This window comes from Balaenoptera physalus (assembly GCF_965194825.1).
Source record: "Balaenoptera physalus genome assembly, chromosome: 12".
Taxonomy (NCBI): Eukaryota; Metazoa; Chordata; class Mammalia; order Artiodactyla; family Balaenopteridae; genus Balaenoptera; species Balaenoptera physalus.
In genome coordinates this window covers 4,196,172-4,218,623 of record NC_138897.1, presented here as the reverse complement: position 1 = coordinate 4,218,623, position 22,452 = coordinate 4,196,172, and the positions used below count along the sequence as shown (strand labels likewise).

Genomic DNA, 22,452 nt, shown 5'->3' with positions numbered 1-22,452 from the left:
GATTTTCATTGATATGTTTAAGCTAGGTGGCATGAAATAAATGTGTTAGTTGTATATTTTATTGTGAGTAAATTATATAAATATGCCAGATATGACTAAAACCATATGATATTTGATTGGTTTTGGGGGGGGGGGGGAAGTATCACTTATTGTACCTGTGGTGTTGTTTAAAATTTCTTACTTTCTACTAAAGATCACCACATACCTAATGTTTTGGGCCAAGACTAAAGATGTTTTAGTATATCAGAGTCTTCTGGGTTCTTACCCTAGTTACTGCTGCAGTCAACTCAGGCTAAACATACTGGTGCAAATTCCACTGTAGCAAAGACTTTCTTCTAGGATATTATTGTAAAGTAAAAGAATGCAGTATCAGCAATATGTGTCTGAATGAGGACTGACCGTTTTTTTCAGCTAGATCAGGAAAAATGTATGTATGCGTGTAAAATGTGTAGCTATGATCATCTCAACAGAAAGTTTTATGTCTAACTGGGAATTAAAAGTTACTCATTTTAATTAAAATGCATGTTAATAACTAAATCATTCAGTTTACATTGTTATATAGGATTATCAGTACTCAACCTATCTGAGTGTTTGAATTCCTTTTTCTGGCTTAAGTTGGGGCATTCAGCAAAATCATTGGCAAGCCATTGGCCTCCTGCACAGGGACCCTTCGCCTGCAAACAGTGGAAATGTTGCCCTGGAAATGTGGCTGAAGTTTCATGAAAATGAAACATGAAGGCTGCCAGGCCCGTCTGTGCCAGCCTTATAAAACAAAAGCACCAATTTTATCATCATCGTCTTTTGTTCTCCGCGGTGCTATTCATGTGGCTGTTTCATGAGTGCCAGAGTTGGGGGGCATCCATTGATCTGCTGCTTTCTTTGCTGCACTGCTTGTTCTCGGCTATAATACTTGTCACCCCTGCACCCTCTTCTTTTTAAAAAATGGAAACTTTAATGTCGAGAATCTTGAGTCATTTTGTGAGGTTTTGTGCTAACAGGGCTTTGTTTTTGGACTGCAGATCAAATATGAATGGGGGTGGGGTTGGACGAACATGCTTTTAAGTAGAAGGAGCAAATCTACTGCTTATGTAGGTCTCCGAGTCTGTAAACCTGGTATTTTATTATACTGATGTCCATTTTCATTATCTTCATGAATGGGAATTTCCCATCTTAATGCGCAGTGTTTGCATGTGACGAACCAGCCAGTTTTAACATGGCTTCTTATAATGTTTCTGAATTTCCACTCAAACAGTCAGAAGTCATTCTTATTTGAAATCACACTGGGCCAAATACGATGACTGTAAATCCACTTGAGCTGTAATGCTACCATCAGCCCATTAATTTCCAAATCTAAATAACACAGTCAGCTACTGTATTGTGGAGGTGGAGGTGTGTTAAGATATTTAAGAGAATGTTTATTATTCATATCTTAACAGGAAAGGACCTGACTACACCACCTCATTTTTTAAAGGTAACGATATGAGACCAATGATTAGATGATGTTTTCTGTAGACTAGACAGTGGTGGGGGTCAGGTTGATCGGCTGTCCCCGAGAGTACCGGCGTTATCCTGGAATCGCAGAACTCTCCAGCGAGGAGAAACTGAGAGCATCTGACCTGATGGGGTTTTTTTGTTTGTTTTTTGTTTTTTGTTTTTTATTTATTTATTTATGGCTGCGTTGGGTCTTCGTTTCTGTGCGAGGGCTTTCTCCAGTTGCGGCGAGCGGGGGCCACTCTTCATCGCGGTGCGCGGGCCTCTCACTATCGCGGCCTCTCTTGTTGCGGAGCACAGGCTCCAGACGCGCAGGCTCAGTAGTTGTGGCTCACGGGCCTAGTTGCTCCGCGGCATGTGGGATCTTCCCAGACCAGGGCTCGAACCCGTGTCCCCTGCATTGGCAGGCAGATTCTCAACCACTGCGCCACCAGGGAAGCCCCCGATGGGTTTTAAACGAGGTACCGAGAGGCCCGGGCCTTCTCAGAAAGGCAGATAGGACGCTGAGCAGCTCTGGAGCCCTCTGCCCACTCGGCCCGCACGGCTTCACTTCCCGTCTGTCTCATATTTGGGTGTTCCGGGGGAAAGGTTTCATCGTTCTGATACGTAAGTTAAATGCACTCATCATCCAGTAGATAGAAAGCCGAGCCAGTCCGCAGCCAGACTGTGGCCGTCAGCCCCGCGGAGGCCTGTCCCCAGCGGTCAAGTCCCGGGATCTGCCACATGCAGGACGGGGAGCACCGCCTTTGGCTCAGCCGCTCTGAATGGCCGTGCAGAGTCCGTGCGCTAACGGCCTCTCTTCCTTGATATTTTCTTTTCATAGTGTTGAATTTAAGCCTAATAAAAAAAAAACTTCCTCTCTCTAGATCCACATGTTCTGTGAAGGTTCAAGCCAAAAAGTCTCTTATTGGGATTTGGTGTTTTCCTCCCAAATGCCCCTTGCCCTCTGACTTTCAGTATGTCCAAGCTAAGTTTGGGCCAGATAAGTTATGTTCATGACATTTTCTTTGTAGATTGAAAAGGAATGAAGCCTTCTCTAGGCTGTATCCAAAAGTCAAGCTAATTTTGAGTATATCAGTTAGAATGTTTAGTATTCTGATTCTACACATAAATAAATTCAAAAAGTGGGACAATAAAACCAAAAATTGAACAATAAAAGTGTATTTTTAAGAAAGAACCAAGCTCAGTGAGATGGGCTGGCTAAGTTATAATTTTCGGAGTTGTTTGTCTGTTGGATAGGGAAAACTGGCATACAAGGTTGATCTGTGGTTGTTTAATCACTAGCAGGACAGTGTCAAAAATAAGAGCAGAAAAAGCAAACAGTGTTTGTTCCAGCCAGTAGGAGTCACTAGTAAGAGGGAGGCCCAGACAACAGAAGGTACTCAAAGCACCTGAAAAAAAAGCAGGTGAGGCTGGATTTTCCAACGCTGGAGGCACAGCGCAGGAGGTCCAGGGGCGGCTCCTGTGGGAGCATCCTGGCCCCTGGGCGGGCTGCAGTCAGGGGCCAGCTTTTCTAAGGCGCATTTAATGGAACCTTTCCTAGGAGGTATTTTTTCCTTCATTTTATGTCTGTGATTTATCCACTGGACTTCCTGGAATTTCTATTAAGAATTCCAGTTATTTAGTAATACTTTTCACAGCTTAGTTACTGCTAATAGATACCTTGGCACTCTGTAAATGAAGTAAGACAACAGCTGTTAGACCAGCAAGATAATACAGATATACAAGCACAGTCATCAAATGGACATATATAAAAGCTGAGATGTATGGTGTCACTCTCTCTAGTCTGCCCTTTGGCAATTCAGCTTCGAGTTTCTTTCAGCCAGCAAATGAGGAATTAATTCAGTACTGTCATTCTGATTGTCTTGCGATGCCAAGAAAGAGTGGGACATTTTTGTTCAGAAAAACACTTCGTGACGTTTAATAGTGAATAGAGGTGAAGGAAAACGTATGAATTTCCATATTTCTGTAAATGTTATTCCAAGTTTTGAATACCTTCCTTTTCTCCTTTCTATTAATGAAGCCACTAATCAGGTAGTGTTGTATTCCGATTAATACTGTGTGTGGGTATTCATAACTCAGTACCAATGTGCTCTAAAGGAAAAACGCCAGGATCGTTGTACCATGTTAGTCATGGAACCTAGGCCAACATATGTCCTGGTTTATCTACAACGGTGTGAGGCCTGCGCCCCCTGTTTCGTGTTCTGACCAATCACTGCCCTTGTTTCTCTCAGCAGTATTCAGGTTGGGGGATAAATCCCGTGGTCTTCCTGGCAACACATTACCTATCGGAGACCTACTTCCAGTCTTGATGGTGTTTCTTTCTGACCTTTCACACGGTTGATCGCCCTCTTCTCTCTCGCCTTCCGAGACCCAGGGTCTTGACTGCCTAGTCGTCGCTCTGGCTCTGACTCTTCTGCAGTCACCAGTGTGCCCTCGGTCTCTTTCCCTAACTGAGATCTCCTTTCAGCCTCCCACGCGCTGCCTGGGGGAGGTCACCCCTCGTTATTTGGGGCCCCCATCTCGATGCTGGTAGCAGCCAAACGTGCAGTTGCCAGCCAAGCCCAACCTTTCCCTTGGCCCAAAGCACGATGCCAAAAAATAAGCAACTAGGTACTTGGTTCTCCCACGGGAGTCTGATTCTCAGCTTGACTTCTAAACTGAGAGCTGCACTCTTGAGCTGATGCTGGAATCCTTGACATTTTCTGCCTTTTAAAAAAAATCAACTGGAGTATTTTCATACATTTTTATAATTACGTTTAAAATGTTTGCTTTGCTTTGAAATGACAAGATAAGAGAGCCTGCTATTTGCAAGCACTTATTTGCAAATAACATATTTTGCCTGTGCAGAGTCATTATTCTTGAAAAATTAAATTGATATGTTTTCTTTCCCTTTGGGATATGATATTGTACGTATATGGATGTAATATTCCCCCTTTTTAATTGGCTTTTAACGTAGTAGAGGTATCTTTATGTGCTATATAAGAATCCTGATCAAATGAATACAGGAACCATTCTGGAAGTCCATCTGAGGCGGATTTGCAGAACTCCTATCATAGCGCTTTCCCCCTTGACTTACATTTTACTGATCTCTGCTCTCACGCTCCCAGTCATTAAGCTGCAGTCTAAGGGGGTGAGTTAACTAGTACCTGGCCGAGGACGGAAACACGTTAAAATGCTGTGATGGGCAGAGCTGCCGGGCCAGCGTCACACGGACAGCCCCGCGGCTCTGTGTCCTGAGCAGCCTCCGTCCAGGCTCAGGGAGCAGGAACTGGAGTCTCAGGCTTTTCTGCTGTTACAAGAGACAGTGTTTAAGTTCTTGCTTGACTGATTTCCTTGAAGTCAAAGTGGAAACAGTTGCCCCTGCCGTCCCGAATGCCCCGCGTCCCCCATAGCGGCGCAGTGCACCACTTGCTGGAGGGTCAGAAAGCACCCGGGACCTGGTCCTTGTCTGGGGACCTTGCGGCCCAGACAGTGGCGAGGGGAGGGGGAGCGGCTCAGGATGTGAACTGAAGCAGAGGGGCGCTGTGCTCCGTACGAGGGCAGAGTCCACAGGGAAAGCCCGGGGCTGTTCCACGTGAACCTTCCACCTCTGCCCCACGGCCACCGCTGCCTTCTCTTCCTTGCCACCTCCTTCAGTCCATTCCGAGCCCGGCCCACCCCGTGTGATCCCCGGCCCACAAAGGTGCTCACAGGCTGATCACGTGGGGGGGGCGCTCCCGTCCTGCAGCCCAGTGCCCGCCCGCCCTCCTGCCCCCATGGGGGCCCTGCCCTCCCGGCCCTCATCTGCTTCATCTGCTCCACCAGCAGGTGTGGAAACCCCTGGTGCTGTCGGGCAAGGCGCTGGCGCAACACGGAGCCTCGAGGTCCCTTCCCACGCTAGGTGGATGTTCGGGGGGAGGAAGCAGAGCTGAACAGAAAAGGAGCAGGGGAGCGAGCACAGGGTCACAGCTTGTGTGCAGGAATGAGCAGCAGAGACGTGCAAGCCGCAGCTCCCTTTGACGGGTCTGTCCAGGCCCCCCCCAGGCCCTCCCCATTTTCTGTCCCCACTGAAACTTCGCACGTGCCCTGCCCTCCTCTCTTATTCGTCTCCTGCACCTCGGCCCCTGCGAGGCCTCCAGATGAGGCCCCTCGCGTTGAACACCTTTGCTAGGCACAGTCCTGCAGTCTCAGCACGACTCGTTCCCAAGAACACAGATGCGATCATGTCACTTCCTTGCTTCACTTTCTTCAGTGCCCTCCTGTCACCATCAGATACCCAAAGTCACACGCTTGGGCCCTGCAGGATCTGACGAGGCCCGCCGTTTCACTCTGTCCCTCTGTCGTCCCGCCATGCTAAGATTTTGTAGCCAAGCCACACCACTGGCTGGCTTTGATGTATGCTTAGAATGGCGTGGGATTCTCACCACTGTTTCTTTCACTTCCCGACAAATTCCTACTCAGCCTTCAAGACCCAGGTGTCAGTGAGTACTTTCCTGATCCCTAGCCTAGGCCAAGTGAGTTCTTCTTTCTTTGAAGGCATAGCTATTTGTATGTTATCTAGTTACTTTATATTTTATTTATTGTAATTATCTGTCATACCAGTATCTTCAAATAGATTATTCATTCCTTAAAAAGTTCACGTTTGCCTTACTGATGTAAGGGATTAAATACAGGAATTTAGCCTCAACGTTAATATTTATATTAATAATATTGTTGAATAAATAATTAAGAAAATGATCTGAAATACCCAAGTTCCTGAATTGGAACATCCAGCAAATTTAAGTTAGTAATATAAGTGGAACTAAAGCCTTAGAATACCTAGAGATTTAAGGATTAGTCTTAGTGGATAAGTGAGAATTTACCACGGAACACTGTGTTTCCTCGCTGGGTTTGAATTCTCTTGAAGGCTTTCACCTGCTCGGCTGTGCCTTGCTGTCCTGGTAAAATCAAGGGTGAGTAATCGCCCATCTTCCTGTGATGACTCAGCATCTTTCAATGCCCAGGTCTGTTATTTGGGAGATGATTTCTCGCTGTCCAATTCAGTTCGTAATGATGTGGAAATTGTGCTGAAAGTATACTCACCCTAGAGCTTTTTGAGAAATGCCTGTTAGGGATTGGTGTTAGGTCCCCGACATCGTTTGTCTGGTGGCCGTGTGTCTGCCAATCGGAGAGCAACCTCGAACTCTCCTTAAACAGGGCTGCCCGCTTAACAAAGCCTTTGAGCCCCTTAGCGAACCAGTGATGTTTCAGAGAGATGGTTTTCAGGTTCTCCTCTGGATGCACCGAAGGAATCGTGTGCTGCTGTGCGCATCCCTGTTCCCCTGGCGGGACTCTCGCCTCACTGGATAGGAACCCTGGTTCAGAACCTGCACCAGGGAGATTTGCTGGAGGACTTTACAGGTGCCGTGCGCCACTGCTGAGACCCCGGGGCACAAAGCGCCACCTCTAGACACGTGACAGCAGCTACGTGTCCTGCTGCGGTGCTGGCGTCCCACCGTGCACCCATCCACTCAGCTGCCCTGTGCTTTCAAAGGGTCCCTGACCCGTCCCTGCCCCTCGGGAGTACCGCCCAGCAGGAGCGGGGCAGCTGCTGGCGCCTGGCATGTCCATGTCATGGACCTGAGATTTCAACTGCTGGTGTTTCAGCCAGTGTTTCAATTTGTAAGTTTATTTTCATTCATTCCACTCATTTCAAAGCGAGGGTTCAAGCCTCAAAATTTGTCTTCTGTTTGATATTTTTAAATCAGTTTTAACGTTTGTTATCCCAGGCATATAAATATTCTGCAATTTTAACAGAGGAGTTTAACTTAGGTATTTAGGAAGATGTTCAAAATAAAGATGGTAGAATTCACCGGCTCAGAAGAAAATATACCATTGTTTTCCACCTTGACCAGTAGTCTCCCCACCCCGACCCTGCCTCTGTCCCGTCCTCACTGCAGAGAAGGCCGAGTGCCGGGTGGGCCAGCCTTAGACCAGGACAGCACCCAGCGCCCCCGAGTCAGCCTGGTGGACCCCGGGAAGGACAGGCCTGCAACCACTGCTCACTCGAGCTTTCACGGACTCGAGTCAGCGTTGACTCTGCTTGTCTCAGAGCTCAGTGGTCAGGTCCTCACTGCCGGACCTTCCTCGGCACCTGCCGCCCACACCTGGGCGCCGGCGCCTCGTGTTCTTGCTCTCCAGACTCAGGGTGTCTGCTGTCGTCAGAGCCCATCCTCAGAGGCAGGTCGCAGCCACGAGATGCTCAGGGCGCCCTCTCCCACAGCAGCCTAACGGGAAGGCAGCAGCCGCGTGCCCAGAGCGGATGATTTGTGTAGTACGTGGAGAAGAAGCGCGCATCTTTCTGAGTGTGCCGGCGCTGCCGCCGCTCGGCCGTGAGCAGATGCGGGGCCTCCGGAAGCCCTGCCGATGGTTAAAGTACTAACAGTGAGCTCTGCCCGGCTGCAGGTCCCGCGTACTGTAAATTTGATTTTAATGGCGCCTCTGTGCTGTGACTGAGGAGTGGTTTGCTTTTTACCTTCATACAAAAGTGTCTACGATGGAGACAGACGTCAGCTACCTCTCATTTCCTCAGCAAAGATAGGAAGATACTATGAAACACGGGAAATCTGAACCTGCCTCCAAAAGGGAATGTGATTTTTTTATAGGGTTTGCCAGAGAAACAAGGGAGGCCAGTTTAATCTGCTGTTGGCCTGTGAAGTCAGCCTTGTTAGCGGAGGCCCACTAACGGCTTGGCTGGGCTTCTTAGTTGCATAATTTTACCTCTTAAGTGCGCGTAACAGTTACAACTTTTGAAAACTAGGCCTTGTCTCCTAATATTGCATTATCTGTGTGGGGAGTTTATAAGCGGTCAGAGGACATTTAGGAAAAGATTGTTGGGCTTCCTAATTTTCTGATTCCGTAACTCCAAAAAGAATGTCAGTGCTAGTCTAAGTTAACATCTTTAAGTCAAACGGAGGCAGCCTTGCAGTAAACAGACAGGGCTGCTGTTTATCTGGAGTCTTCGAAGGCCTTCAGAAATGCTGCTGGCCTAAAATTCCACTGCTTATTCAAGCCCCCAAGCTCCCCAAATGCAAGCGTGTGGGGCGCAGTTTACCCTTCATCAGCTGGTACCACGAGCACAAGACAGGTGAGGTCAGAGGCACAGGGTGAGAGCCACGTGCTGGGGAAGCCCACGAGTGTCCCAGATGGGCTCCCCCATGGTGGCCAGGGCCCACTGTGACCCCCAGAATGAATGCAGGATGCCAAGTGCACCGACACACACAGCCCCCGCCCTCCCTAGCTTGTTCAAGGCATCTGAGCGCTTTCTGCTAGTAAACCAACTGGCTGTTTTAAAAAGTGCTCTTTGTGGGTAAATGACGAGATCAGGGCACCTTACCTTCTAACTTTAGTCCCGTTTTGTCACAATCGTGAAGCATGATGACACTATTTCTGTCACGAGTCAAATTTCCGAAGTTCTGTGGTCACACCCTGATGGACAGGCCTTGGCAGGGGCAGAGAAACAGTTCACGTGCCGTCCCCGCGGCACCGTCCCCAGGAGCCTGTCAAGGTGACCTTAAAGGACCCATCTTCCTGAGTGAGATTTGTGTGTGTGATTCCCATTAGATCTTCATGCAGGGGAGTGATAATATATACCCAAGGGTCTGATATAATACAGAATTTCTTAGGGTTTGTGACTTTAAAGGTAAAATATTGTCTTTTACTCTTTGCCACTCTTCAGTGCCCGTGGAAATACCGAGGCCCGTGGAGACCCTCCACACAAAGTTAGAAACCTGGCCGGTTCTGCATTTCCAACTTGACATTAAGTTTATTCTTGGTTTTTCCTGGATATCTTAGAATTTCTTTCAGGGGTCTTATCTGGTTATCTTTGATCACTACCAGTCCTAAGTGTACTACTAGTGATAATTGAGGGAAAAAGGACTAAGGCTTTTGTTACCTAAATCTGGGTCCTGCCTTACTGTACATCTTCCTTCAGTAAAAATCGCACAGGGTGTCTTATAAAACTATATGTTTGAACCTATGTGAAAGCTTCTCAGAAATGATGTGGACTTCAGCTAATTTTTCACAGAAAAATGGTTTTCCTCATCTCTTCTTATAACATAATGGCCTTCATGAAATTAAGGACAGAGCAATGACTTTTACTATAACTCTCTAACACAGACCGTTGTGCTTATTTGTGGCATAAAGCAGATACTTACCAAAATTGTTTATCAGGTTGTCGTGTATTTAACACATCCTTAGGCCAGTGCACAGCAGTGTAGGTTTCAGAATGACCAGCACAGGCCTGTGCCCTGAAATAAATCTCACTGGTATAGCCACCACATTTAACAAGCATGCCAAAATCGGAAGATAATTTTAATTTTGTGTCTCCAGTAACCTCAGTATTTCTTATTTGTGTGTGAATTTTATTAACATTGACCAGAATGCACTTCTAACCCTTGAAAATAATAGACGTAAGGTACTGACCGTCCTTTCTTACCTCTCAAAAAAAAAAAGAAAAAGATGGTGAAATTGTCATTTTGGCCCACAGCCCACTATGATCCTGGACCACACTGGCTGTGATCGTCTTTCCTGAACGACTTGGTCGGGGTTTTCTGCAGGGATGCCAGGGTGTGATCGTCTTTCCTGAACGACTTGGTCGGGGTTTTCTGCAGGGATGCCAGGGTGCAGAGCATTCTGTGTGGGGAGTATCGGGCACTTCTTCAAGCCTGGGCTGCAGGGGGCGCTCGTGGGGGGCTTCCTGCAGGAATACCGGAATACCGGTTATTATTATTGTCCAAAAAATGAATACATTATAGAGCAGTTATTGACATCAATTTGACTGGCTATACTGTTGGTGACTGCCATTATAAGAATAATTTATTCCCTGCTTGGAAATTTCTAAAAGGTTATATTTCATTGAATTTTGTCATTTTTCCTGCTTTCACTTGAGAAACTTAGAAGCTTTTGTGACGTTAAAATACGGCTCTAATTTATTAGCCTAATCTGTTAATATTATTTCATTTTAATAGACATTAAGTGTGATTTTGTAACATTCTTGTTAAAATTACATCTTAAAACTGAAGTTGCGGAAAATTGTATGTGGCTTAAGAATCACAGTGTCATGTGTGCCCCCAATTTTTATCTAAAAGGCATTACTTTTTTACTTGCGTCATATTCGAGGTGCTTTAATTATGACGGTGAGGCAGCCTAGCGTTTTCAAGCTTAGGACGCTCCCTAAATATAAAATCTAAAACACACACGGTGTCTGAGACGTAACCTAGCAGTGTATAAACATGTAATACCGTTTCAGGAGTAGCTTAGAAATGTAAAATAAATGCTGGCTGGTGGCAGCAGAGTGGCTCACATCGGATATTAGCACAGGCTTCCCTGGCGCCGTCGACATTTCAGCCACACAAGTCCTTTTAATGCCATCTTTATCTGCTAGGCGATGCATGAAATCTACTTTCGGTTTTAGAACTGCTCATGACCTTTGACCCCTTTAGTGGCGACACAATGTGACCTTTCTATTGTCATCAGCTTTCATTCTCCTGAAAACTCTATGAATTTTTATTACAAGTTTTTTTTTAAGCCAAGCTGAGTCTTCAACAAATTACTTGACACAGATGAGATGAAGCCGTTGAGGTGGGTGAGCGGAGGTGTGCAGCCCGCGTGCGCGCCGCCGAGGAGCCCGGCCTCTGTCCTGCGGTGTCATACACCAGTGACTGCTGAGCCTCCTATTGGGCAAATACATCATTTTATGGAACATTGATTGTTCTATAAACCCAATGGAGTATTATGCTCCGTGATCAAACCATTTAGATTGTGTATAGAGCACAGAAAATGCCATATTCAGGATGGTGCTAAAAGTGCCATTTGTGTATTTTATGGATGTCATTACAGGGGAAACTTCTCTCTGTAGGCCCTGTTTACTGCAAAATTTTTTAGTCTGTAATGACATTTTTCATTCACAACGTATGCCTTCAAGAGAGGGGGCCTTGTTTTATTTGTTTCATTTGAGTTTACTGCACAAATTCTGTACATTTTAATTAAATGTAAGCTTAACAAAAGCATAAGGTATTTATTCTGTGAGAAAAAATGATGACAGTAACGAAAGAATAACACACACACACAAAAAGGAAGTAGTCAGGTACTAAACCCTATCTGTAGCTTCCCAGCAGCTCGGCAGACAGCAGAACAGAGCCATTAGCGCGGTTCGGGGGAGCGTGAGTCTGCAGCTTAACCCCTCCACTCCTGCGTGACGGAGCTTGTGTTTTCAGCTCTGGAGATGTTCTCTTCAAAGGGGACAGGTGAGAAGGAACTGAGCTCCACAATAATCTTGTGGAGAAGTGAGCCTAATTAGAAAGCACCGCCCTGAAAACAGGTCCTCAAACCGCGCCCCCCCGAAAAGAACTCTTTTCATTTCAACCGAGTTGTAAACTTTCAATGCGTTGAGCTATGGGAAGGCAGTAAAATACCTCTGTACTCATGAAAGAAAGCAAACAAGCAGTGAGTTGGGATTTCATACACAGGCATAAGGCTGCATTTTACCTGCATTTGCACCTTCTACACAAAGCTACTTATTGTCCTATTGGAAACAGATCCAAAAAAGACTGATTTAGACACATTATTTGATTAGCTACTATTAGCATACTGAAATCCCACGTTGTCTTTGAAAACTGTCAAGTGTAATATAAATAACATGTTGATTATCGTGCTTCATTAAAGATTTGCGCAATTTTGGAGCAGTAACAGTGACTAAGCAGTTAAGGATAAAATCTGTACAAACTTGCTGTGTTCCAGGTATTGTATCCATTTGGCCATTTGCATTAGTGAGCATTACAGTTCATATTTACTAGAAAGATCTCAAAAATTGAAGTTGATGTGCCCAGTAAATTCTTGGTCATAGCCCGGTCAGAATGTAAAGTTACAGAAGAGATTCACATTAGTTTAAATGACACTTGAACTTCTACATAGCTCAACATTAATTCATTATGGGCGAAATGGAAGAGTCTTCAGTGGGTGAATCTTTTTCAATCTGATTGAGGCTGTTACATTTTATAGGTGCTATTTTTCAAAGCAGTACCGACAGCACTCGAAGTTATTAAATTGCTGAATCAAAGATAGACCTGCACTCACATTTATGAACCGCGATGGGCTCACTGGGCTCGGGCTGAGCCGAGGTGAAGATGTTGTCGAGCTTTGTCACACCCCATAGCGGCAGCAGTATTTACCCACGTAGTTCACTTAATGGTCTGGAAGTGGCTTAACCCACCTCCGGATTCAAATACAGTCAGTAAGTAGTTCAGAATGGCATAATTATCAGTGCTGCACGGGATTCAGAGGATAATTCTACAGCCAAGAGGTTTCGCGTCCAGTTGCAGACTGAAGAAGGGAATTGCCTGGACTGAAGGCTGTAGCGTCTGCCTCAGAGAATACCAAAGAGCAGGGCGTTTGTTCTCTCCCAGCTACAGTAGTTCCTCCTCTTCTAATGTAAGGGCAGTGATCGGTTAGGGACGGGGGAGGGTGATTTGAAGGCTGCCTTCTTTATGTTTTGTATCCATATTTCCTTTTTTCTCCCAAACTCTAAACTGAGAATGACCTTGGATTTAGAGAATGGGCAGAAACGAACTGGATCAGGTTCAGAGTGTAACGAAGGCACGGGGAACGTTCCATCCACGGCAGAAAAGTAGAGGGAAGGGGAGGAGTTGCAGGCGTAGCAGAGGAAGACGTTGGCAAGTATGGTAGGCAGGAGCTCTTGGGGTCCCAGCAGGTGGCAACTTGAGCAGAGATGGCGACACCCACCAGGGGAGACCCAGGCCTATGTGGAGGGGTGAACTCAGAGCCTGCGGAGCGCCTCACCCATCGGGCAGGCCTTCTACTTCTACGCTGAGCCTCGTTCTGACCTCTTTGACGAGAGAGAGTTCAGAAAATGCCCACACGATTAGGTTAAAGCATACGGACCACAGGTGATTCAGCCCTTTTCTTCTAGGGTCTGAGTGGTTTAACCTGATCTCATGCTTATCTTCTGAACTCTGACCCTCCTGAGGGTCCCATGGTGAAGGGTATGTTTTCCTTTTGTAAAGCAGAGGGTCACGGGGAGGTGGAGGGGATATCTCTAAGGCAGGCACATCCCTGGGCAGGTGAGTTTAGACACACTGGGCTGAGTCCCTAAAACTCTCCATCCGCTCACATAACCTTGGGCCAGTCTGCAGAGCCCCTGGGGCAGGATTCCCAGTGTGGGGACTGCTGCCCTGTGCCATCGACCGCCTGGCACCCCGCAGTGGGTGCTCGGTGGCTGCTTGCCACGGAACACCTCAGTCAGAGCGGGCTGGGAGCCTGCTTGCGTGGTCCCCATTGTCCCCCCCTTTCCTAGGAGGGTAAACAAGAGAAAGCCATAGTCAGGGAGATCATTTAGCTGGAATCGGCGACATTTGGGACTGTCCTCTGGGAAGGTTTGAACAACTTTTAAGATGTGATGGTAGGGACTTCCCTGGCGATTCAGTGGTTAAGACTCCGAGCTTCCACTGCAGGGCGCATGGGTTCGATCCCTGGATGGGGAACTAAGATCCCACATGCTGCAGCAAAAAAAAAAAAAAAAAAAAAAAAAGATGGTTTATGTTGGCTTGGTTGGTAAGGGCACAGCTGGGCCTGGTTCACCCGCCGCTGTCCGCGCAGCCCCGAGCAGCGTCTGCTGGGCCCAGTGTTCCGCATTCTCTGACTGAGCAAACAGGATTTTCTGCTCCTGGAGGTGGTCCCATTGACCCACAGGTCTTTTCCTGACCGCAGAGTCTGTGGTTCCATGAGCTTTCTAAGATTCACACTATAGAGAGCTCTCTGAGAAAGAATAAATGTTAATCGTTCCTAATCTTTGCTTACAAAAATGGATTACTTATACATTTCACTTCCTCACTGGGAATCAGAGCCTCAAGGCTGAAAGTACACGGTGGACAGAAAATCAGTCCCGAGGACGCACCCCAAGCTTTGCCCCCGCTGACCCCGCAGCACAGGGCCCCGGGAGACCCCGTGGCTCCCTCACCCCGACCGAGTGGGAGGCTCCCTCTGGCCTCAAGAGTTAAGGGGGATGCAGTGGCTTGACTTCCTGAGACTTCTGACCTGTGAACCTGTGGACACAGAACATGAAACGTCCCAGCATACACAGAATGGGCCGGGAGTTTGCATTTTTATAACTTCACACATGATTCGCAATCTGGGACCACTGCCTACAGTCTGGATGAGAGCCCGCTGTGTCCTCTTGGTAAATATGATTTAACAGCTTCTGTGGTTCCTGCCTGAGATGCTGTACCCGCTGAAAGGCAGGCCTTGTCTGGGTCTTTGCTTAAAGTGGACTCTGTATTGAAAGAAACGCTTTCTTACAGACTGGCACCAACACCGTAAGCAAAATCGTTGTCTTGTGTTTAAGCGATGTTCGCAATAATCATCTAATAATTCTTCATCCTTTTTTCTCCTTTGGTAAGGGTAAAGTGTGCTTTTTTTAAAAAAAGGACCTACATGAGGGAGAGTAAAGTGGAATATTTTTAAAAAGTGGTTGCCATTGAGATAAATACTATAGATCATTTAGAGATCATTCTCTTAGGAGGGAAGGAGGCGGTAATAAGAAACTGATAGAAAATTAAGGACTTAAGGGAGAAAATAGGAACTCTGTTTAAACTCTGTCTTTTTTATGAAAACAGAGACAACAATTTTCACTCATACTTTCCCCGTCGAGTTATTAAACAAGCATCGCCTGTGTCACAGGTGGCACTGGGGGCCAGGTGTGCACACATCGTGCCGTCCTCAGCACCCGCCCCTGCCTCTCACCCTGCCCGCATCCTTCCTCTTCCACCCTGGGTTCTGCGGCCAGAGCCTCCTTTTTGTAACGGGAGACCAGCTCAGGCCTGCAGCCCCGGGATCTGTAAGATGGGCTTGAAACTCTCAGTGTGGCGGCAGCCGCAGGCCTCTCAGGGCTGCTCTGCCTTCCTGTACATGTCCAGACTACAGATGCAGACTGAGAGGGACAGTTGCTGTCTGATGGGACCGACCGTCGGGCTGAGGCCAGCAGCCTGCAGGCGCTCTCTCTCCAGTCCTGCCCTCCTCTGGGCTCTCCTGACCCCTGCATTTTGCATATGCCCTTGTCCCAAGGGCTTATCTCTGCATTTTCTGAAACAGTCACAGTGTTTTCACTAAGAGGAATTTGGGGCTAGTATTTATGATAATAAATGCTGTACCCTCTGTCACAGTTCTAAAACAGATGCGCTCGTTTTACTTTCCTGCTTAAAAACATTCAACAGGTGTCTTCTCTCCACAGACTGTGGTCCAGATGCCTTACTGCCTCCTGTCAGAAGAGGCCCGGAGAGCCTGGCGGGGGCCGAGCTATCTAATCCCCTAAAAGCCAGCCCAGCCCAATCCCCCGGCCCCCCAGACTCACCTCTGCTTGGCCCTCGGCTGCTCTGTCTCCAGGCTCTTCCCCTTCGCAGCCCCAAGGGAGAGCTTGAATATTCCTTTCCCTCCGGCGGGCTGTGGGCCTGAGTGTGTTTATTCTCTGCTGTAGTGCTTCTCACCTTACACGATGTTTAAGTCATTCAACAAACGCGTCTTTGCTGAATGGTGGCTGCATGCCAGGCGCTTGGCCAAACGTCACAGCGACAGAGCGGCATCCGCACTCGTGGCTGACGCGGCTGCGCACTAAGTTCTGGCCTGTCCGCCGCCTCTGAGCCCCGGCGGCGGCGGCGGCGGAGCCCCTGCATCTGGGCTGGGCGCGCGGGGCTCCGCCCACAGGCCTCCCGGGGGACCACGCCTGGCGGGCCAGCCGCCTTTGCCCACAGCCTAGCGCCCGACACCGAAGGTGAAACTCGTAGAGCTGTGTTTATCCAGGGCTTATTTATAAATTTAATATGCAGAGCTTTCATTCTTTTTGTCGAATAAACAAATACACTGTAGCTAATATTTGGACATTAGAAACAAGATTTTCCCTTTGGGTTAGGCGATGACTGCTACTGACGGTTACTGGCCTGCACTCACCACCACCGACTGAGTGTCTTGTTAGAAACGGCCGTAATGGAGAGGGCTCGCCCGTATGCCTTCCCCAGGAGCTGACAAGCGAAGGGAGGCCGCTGAGACTGTATCAGGACGGTAGACCAGGGCTGTGGGCATCGCGCACTCACATCGCAGGCGTGCCCTGTGTCCACTCCTAGCCGGGAGCACCGTGTCAGGGTCCCCCGAGTGCCCGGCGCCGGCCCGAGGCCCTGAGGCTGGGAGCCGGCTGCCCTGAGCAGCGGAGGTGCTAAAGCGTCTACGGAAGAACTGTCTTACTTTTAAGCCTGAAAGTCATTCTTCTGGGCTCTAACTGGTCCCTGTCTCCCCTAGGCATTGTGTCCAAGTCCTACGAATGCCGTCTGAAGGGCCAGGGGGCCACGTTCGTGGAGACGGACAGCCCCTTCACGGCGGCCGCGCTGGCGGACGAGTCTCCGGCCAAGGACAGGCCCCTGCGGGGCAGCAGGCGGCCGGCGGCGCCGCCCGAGCCGGTGCAGCAGGTCATCATCATCCAGGGCTACGACGGGGACTTCGCCCTGGACGCCTCCGTGGAGGAGACGGCCGCGGCCACGCTGCAGACGCTGGCGCTGGCCGGCCAGGTGGCCCGGGTGGTGCACATCACGGAGGACGGGCAGGTCATCGCCGCGGGGCAGAGCGGGGCGCACGTGGGTGGCGTGGCGCCCGGGCCGGGGGTGCCGGAGCAGCTGGCAGACGGAGCCACGCAGGTGGTGGTCGTGGGGGCCCCGATGGAAGGCCACGGCATGGACGCGCCCCTCAGCCCCAGCGGGGCCGCGATTCAGCAGGTGACCAAGCAGGGGATTCTAGACCTGGCCGAGGCCGGCATCCCCCCGCCGGACACGGCCTCGGCCTTGGACGCCCTGCTGTGCGCGGTCACCGAGCTGGGAGGGGCGGAGGGCCGGGCCGCGGCCGAGGAGAAGGGCACAGCCGGCCCCAGAGACGTGCTGGTCCCGCTGCCAGGGCAGGCGGCGGACCCCGCCGCAGCTCCGGCCGAGGCCCGCGAGATCCACGTGTGCCACGACGTGCAGGACGGCGGCACCGCCCTGGAGCCCGCGGGGGCGCTGAGCCGGGCGGTCCGGCCTGCGGCCCTGATCGCGTCGCAGGAGCGCGCCCAGCTGGCCTTCAGGAAGGTGGTGCAGGGCGTGCTGCAGTTCACAGTCTGCGACCCGGCCGCGGCCGGCCAGTTCATGAAGGACGGTGTCACGCAGGTCATCGTGAACGAGGAGGGCACCGTGCACATGCTGGCCCGGGAGGGCTCCCAGATCATCATGCAGGAGGCCCAGGCCCACGGCCAGCGCGTGGACCTGGCCGAGTCGGACGGCGAGATCTCGCAGATCATCGTGACCGAGGAGCTGGTCCAGGCCATGGTCCAGGAGTCTGGCGGCGGCTTTCCCGAGGGGGCGACTCATTACATCGTGACAGAACTGCCCCCGGGGGCGCAGGACGAGACGGGCGTGTACTCGCACACCGTGATAGAGACGGCCGGCTCTCAGGAGATCCTGCAGGCCGGGGCCGCGCTCAGCGCCGAGGCCGTGGTCCCCGGCGAAACGGAACAGCTGACGAGCATGGTCATATACACCCAGGAGGGCTCCCCGGCGGCCGCGGTCATCCAGAGCCAAAGAGAGAGCAGCGAACTCCACGAGGCCTGAGCCCGGAGCCTCGCCCCACCCCAGGCGCAGGGTAGGCGCGGAGCGACCAGCACCCAAGGCGCGTGCTCCCTGCGCTCCGTTTGCAAAGCCTTCGCGACAGTGACTGTGGCTGCCGGGGAGCGCGCACAGGCTCTGGGCCGGGCGATGTCCCTGCCGACCGCGCGCACGGGGCACGAGGACGCGCAGGGCGGGAGCCCGGCGCGTGTGGGGCGGGGCCGCCGGAGGCAGGTCTGCCTACTGTTCGGTTTTTCTGTCGATGCTCTTCCCTCGGTTCTGTCTGCTGTGCTGACGAGCAGCTAAGTGTTTTTCTCTTTCGTTCCCCTCACAAATGTTTTCCCGTTTCAGCTGTGGAAGGACTGTGCCCCAGCAGTGGCAGAGTGACAACAGTGTGTCTCATGGCTTGAGACTCGGCTGCCCTTGCAGTCCAGCATGTCGCTGTTTTAACATTTTATTACACGTTTGGTTAAAAATCGCAGCTACACGTATTGCCGTGTCGAAGCGGTCGGCTGCTCTTCATTTTTCTGGAAATTTTAGGACCGCAGCGTCCCCAAACCAAAGGCAGCCTGTTCATATCATGTATGGATTTCCTCCCTTCAGACATCTAGGTGTGGTCATCGCCCTGGTTGCTTCTGCTTAAAAGATTCCTTCTTAAGCCTACGGTTAAGAAAAGCCTTGGCATTTATATTCAGTTAAAATAAACCTTGGTTAAGAAAACCCAATGCTTCTAATTTTGACTTAGTTTCATACAATAAAGTATATGAAATGTGCACTCTGGAAAATATTGTTTGTATCAATATTTTTGCTTTTATAACAAATGTTTCTTAGCATTGATACCATATTCGCAGGATTTCTCTGCGGTTTCTGTCCCCGTGAAAGAGCTGACATCAAACATCAGTGATGGAGAGCCGTGCCCCACAGCCTCGGCCCCGGCTGGACTGTCTGTGCTTCGCTGTGGGATCATCGCAACTGTGGATGCGAGTTCATGGCCGGGTGACTCGTGTCTTGATACGACTGCTCCTTTTCCTTTTCCAAAATTGTAAAATCATCCCCTCCCCCAAATGCAAAGGTTGTTTTTGTTCTGTTTCTCTTTTCTTTGAAATAAAATCATAGCATTAAAAGATAATGATGACATTTTCTTTCCAGCAGCCAACCAATCAATGGGCAGCTGTAAAAACTGAAAAGAACTGGCCTGCGTCTGACACTCATTTCCCTTCCCCATCTGCCCACGTCAAGTGTGCTGGGTTCCGCCGGCCACCTCTGCAGCCCGGTGCCGTTTTCTCAATGTTTGGCACGTGGCCCAGTTAGATTCTGGTGACAGTAACGTAGTCTATCATGGTTAGTATCTAAAAATTGAGAAGATCAGAAGGGAGAAGGAAGAGAAAATGGTACCGTTTTGGTCTAAATGGAAGTCCCGTTTACACCTTCCCTGAGAGGTGAGCTTGGAAACGAGCGTGGCTGGGTTGCTGAGCCGGCCACCCCTCCCCTGACCTCGTCCTCAGAGCCCTGAGTCCCGCCCATCCGAGGGCACCTCCCTTGATACAGCTGCCCCTCCGACAAAATAAAAGGTAAAATTTCAAGTCTGACGCTGTGATTCAGAATTAGCTGGGTATGACTTGCTCCTGATGCTTAAAAACGGCAGGGCATTTCCGCTCCTCTTCAACACCGTCTTAGGCAAACAGTGACAGCAGCAACTCCCGTGTGTTGTCGGGATGAAGGTGACCTTTACGAAGTGATGCCCCTCGCCAAGCTTCTCATACACGTTTTAAAAAAAAAAAAATTGGGGGGGGATGTTTTGCAGTGAGAATATTTCTTCTTGATCATTCCTCCCTTAGCTGTAGCCTGCGGCCCTCGGCTTGGATGCTAATCCCTAAACGCGCTGAGTGCTGTACGGCTAACCTTTCTGCCGCAGTCCTGGGTGTTGACACTGACATGCTGCAGTTTACCGTTTGTGATTTATTTAGGATAAATATGTCTCGGGTGGCATTTAATCCTTCATGAAACCAGTGTAGCCTGCAGTGTCAAACCAGCAATCACGTTGTATGCACAATGAAAAGAGCAGGCCTTTGCATAAAAAAATTGGGCCCAAGGTGTTTCAAGGCTCCGAAGGACTGCAGAGGATTCACTAAGCTCTTGTGTCCTGTAATTACGTGTAGAGCCGGGTTAACGTGGGCTCCCCTTTCTCTCTCCCTACACAGCTGCTGGAATGTGAGGGGGTTGAAGAAGCACATACACAAGCGTGGGCCTCGGAATAATGAGGCGCAGCCGAGGGCGGTGCGGGCGCTCTCCCCGCAGCTCACTCGTCTGCAAGGGACACGCGGCGAGCCTTAGCCTTCCTGGAGGTTGGGCTGGAGAAGACAGTAGAACCTTAAAGAAGTAAAAAGCAAAGCAACAGAAATATTTACTTGGAGACTGTAATCCAGAAGGAACACCTTTTTATTAAACTACAGCCAATTAAACGATTGCGCCTCCAGGACCCGTGGTGAGCAAGCCGGGACTCCCTGCCCAAATGAATCAGCCTACGGACGTGGGCAATGCTGCGTGCATGGTGGAGAGTTGCCGCAGCGCCGTCTCCGTACAAAGAAAGTTCTAGCCGCATAAGGTCACAAAGGAAGTGCGTGGCTCAGACAGGCATCCTTCCGGCTGCCTCTGGCCTCACTGAACAGTTGGAGCCGAGCGGGGGAGGATTCTCCAAGTCAAGTCCTACCCCACACAGCGCCCAAGCAGACAGACCCACATCACCTGAGAGAGGCAAAGAACACTCCTCTTGCTTCTTGATTTGCTTTGAAGAACCCAGTAAATGTGATAAGATGCTGTCAGCCTAGCACTGAAAGTTCCATTCATTTATCAACTCAACGCAGACACGTGGACCCCAAGTCCTAGAAGACAGCCCAGAGGAGCCTCAGTGGATCTTTGCTCAGTCACCTAACAGGTCATGCAGAAGACCCCGCGGAGGTCCAGGCCTGGCCCTGGCCACGCTCACCTGCGCCGCTCGGACCCACCACCCCTCTGAGCAGCAAGGGCCCCGCTGCCTAGTAGCACCGCGTCTAGGAAATCCTGTGACCAACGGGCAGCATTTGTATCTCTCGGTTCTATCAAATCTTTTGTTATCCCGAACATGGAACAATGGCATAAGGAAGGAACTGAAGTACCAGCTTAGACTCCTAACCCAGAGTAGGTTCTAGGAAGAAAATTAGGAAAGAAGAAAGGCCCTTCGTTGAGCAAACTACAAAAAGAGCTGTTAAGTTCTCACTCCTTTTACTGTTTAATATTAGCCCATCATTTAAGAGAGCGCACAGCGCACTTAAGCAACCGCCTCCTATTCCATCTTGCTGAAGAATACAATCCGTTTTCTGCTCCTCTAGGGTGATATCATTTTACATGAAGAAAAAAGTTCGCTCAGATGGCAGTTATACGTTTCGGAAGCACCTTCTAATCAGGGTTTGGTGATTCATTATTAGCTTCAGCGGGCGATCCATCTGACATGTAAGGGGAAAAAATTAGCAGCTGTCACTGCGTGATGAGTTAATTTCCTGATAGGCCTGACACTGAAAAGCCATTTGGAGACGCGGCAGCGGCTGACGGGAAAACCTGGCGCCGCTTTCCAATTGGAGACATAACGCAGGGCCGGGCCGGGCCGGCAGCGGCGGCGGCTGCGCGCGGTCCGAGTGTGGCCAGTGCGCAGGCGCCCTGCGCCCTCGCCCCGGGGCGGTGACCGCATGCGCCCGGGAGCCCGCGGAAGGACCGGCGCCGGGCGTTTTCACGCAGAGGGGAGCGCGCGGTGGTCTCCTTTTGGTGGTCCCCTTGGCAGTTTTCATAATTGGAGGTCAGGCTTTCAACCGTGGGGTAATAGTTTGTCGCCATGAAAAGTAGCCCCGTGAAATAAATATTGTGGCGACCCGGGAGGAGGGAGCGAAGGTGAGGCGGCAGCGGGCGGCCCAGGTGGCTCGCGGTCAGTGAACCCGGGACCCGGCCTCGCTCCAGGCCTGCACTTGAACTGCGCTTCCGCAGGGGCCCCATTTCCGGCCAACAAGTTGGGAGAAAACCCCGAACATTTTCTAATACAAGGAAGATGGAAATTAGGAACAGAGAACTCAGTATAAGACCAACTTGTGTCACCAGGAGGGACTCGCATGGTCTTCGTGGGGGCAGGTACTTGAAGAATTCGCGTGCAGGATTCTAGAATGGGGACCAGAGCTGTTGGCACCTGCGCCCGTCTGCGTGCCAGCAAAGCGACAAGTGCACAACGTTATGGAAATAAGGGGAAGTCACTTATCACTGTTGCCTTCTTGGATTCTGGTCTGTA

At 50.0% G+C, this 22,452-nt stretch overlaps 1 protein-coding gene across 3 annotated transcripts in view; it reads left to right on the top strand.

The window, feature by feature from the left end:
• The window catches only part of ZNF407 (zinc finger protein 407), a 519,604-nt gene that overhangs the window by 399,574 nt on the left and 97,578 nt on the right, over positions 1 to 22,452 (top strand). The window contains exon 9 of one of the 3 annotated variants that reach the window (XM_082417044.1): positions 16,816 to 19,272. The exons of the other annotated variants lie outside the window; for them this stretch is intronic. Coding sequence (XP_082273170.1) covers positions 16,816 to 18,149 — 1,334 coding nt within the window. The 3' untranslated portion in view covers positions 18,150 to 19,272. Of the gene's footprint in view, positions 1 to 16,815; positions 19,273 to 22,452 lie in introns of those variants that run through there. 3 annotated transcript variants of the gene reach the window in all.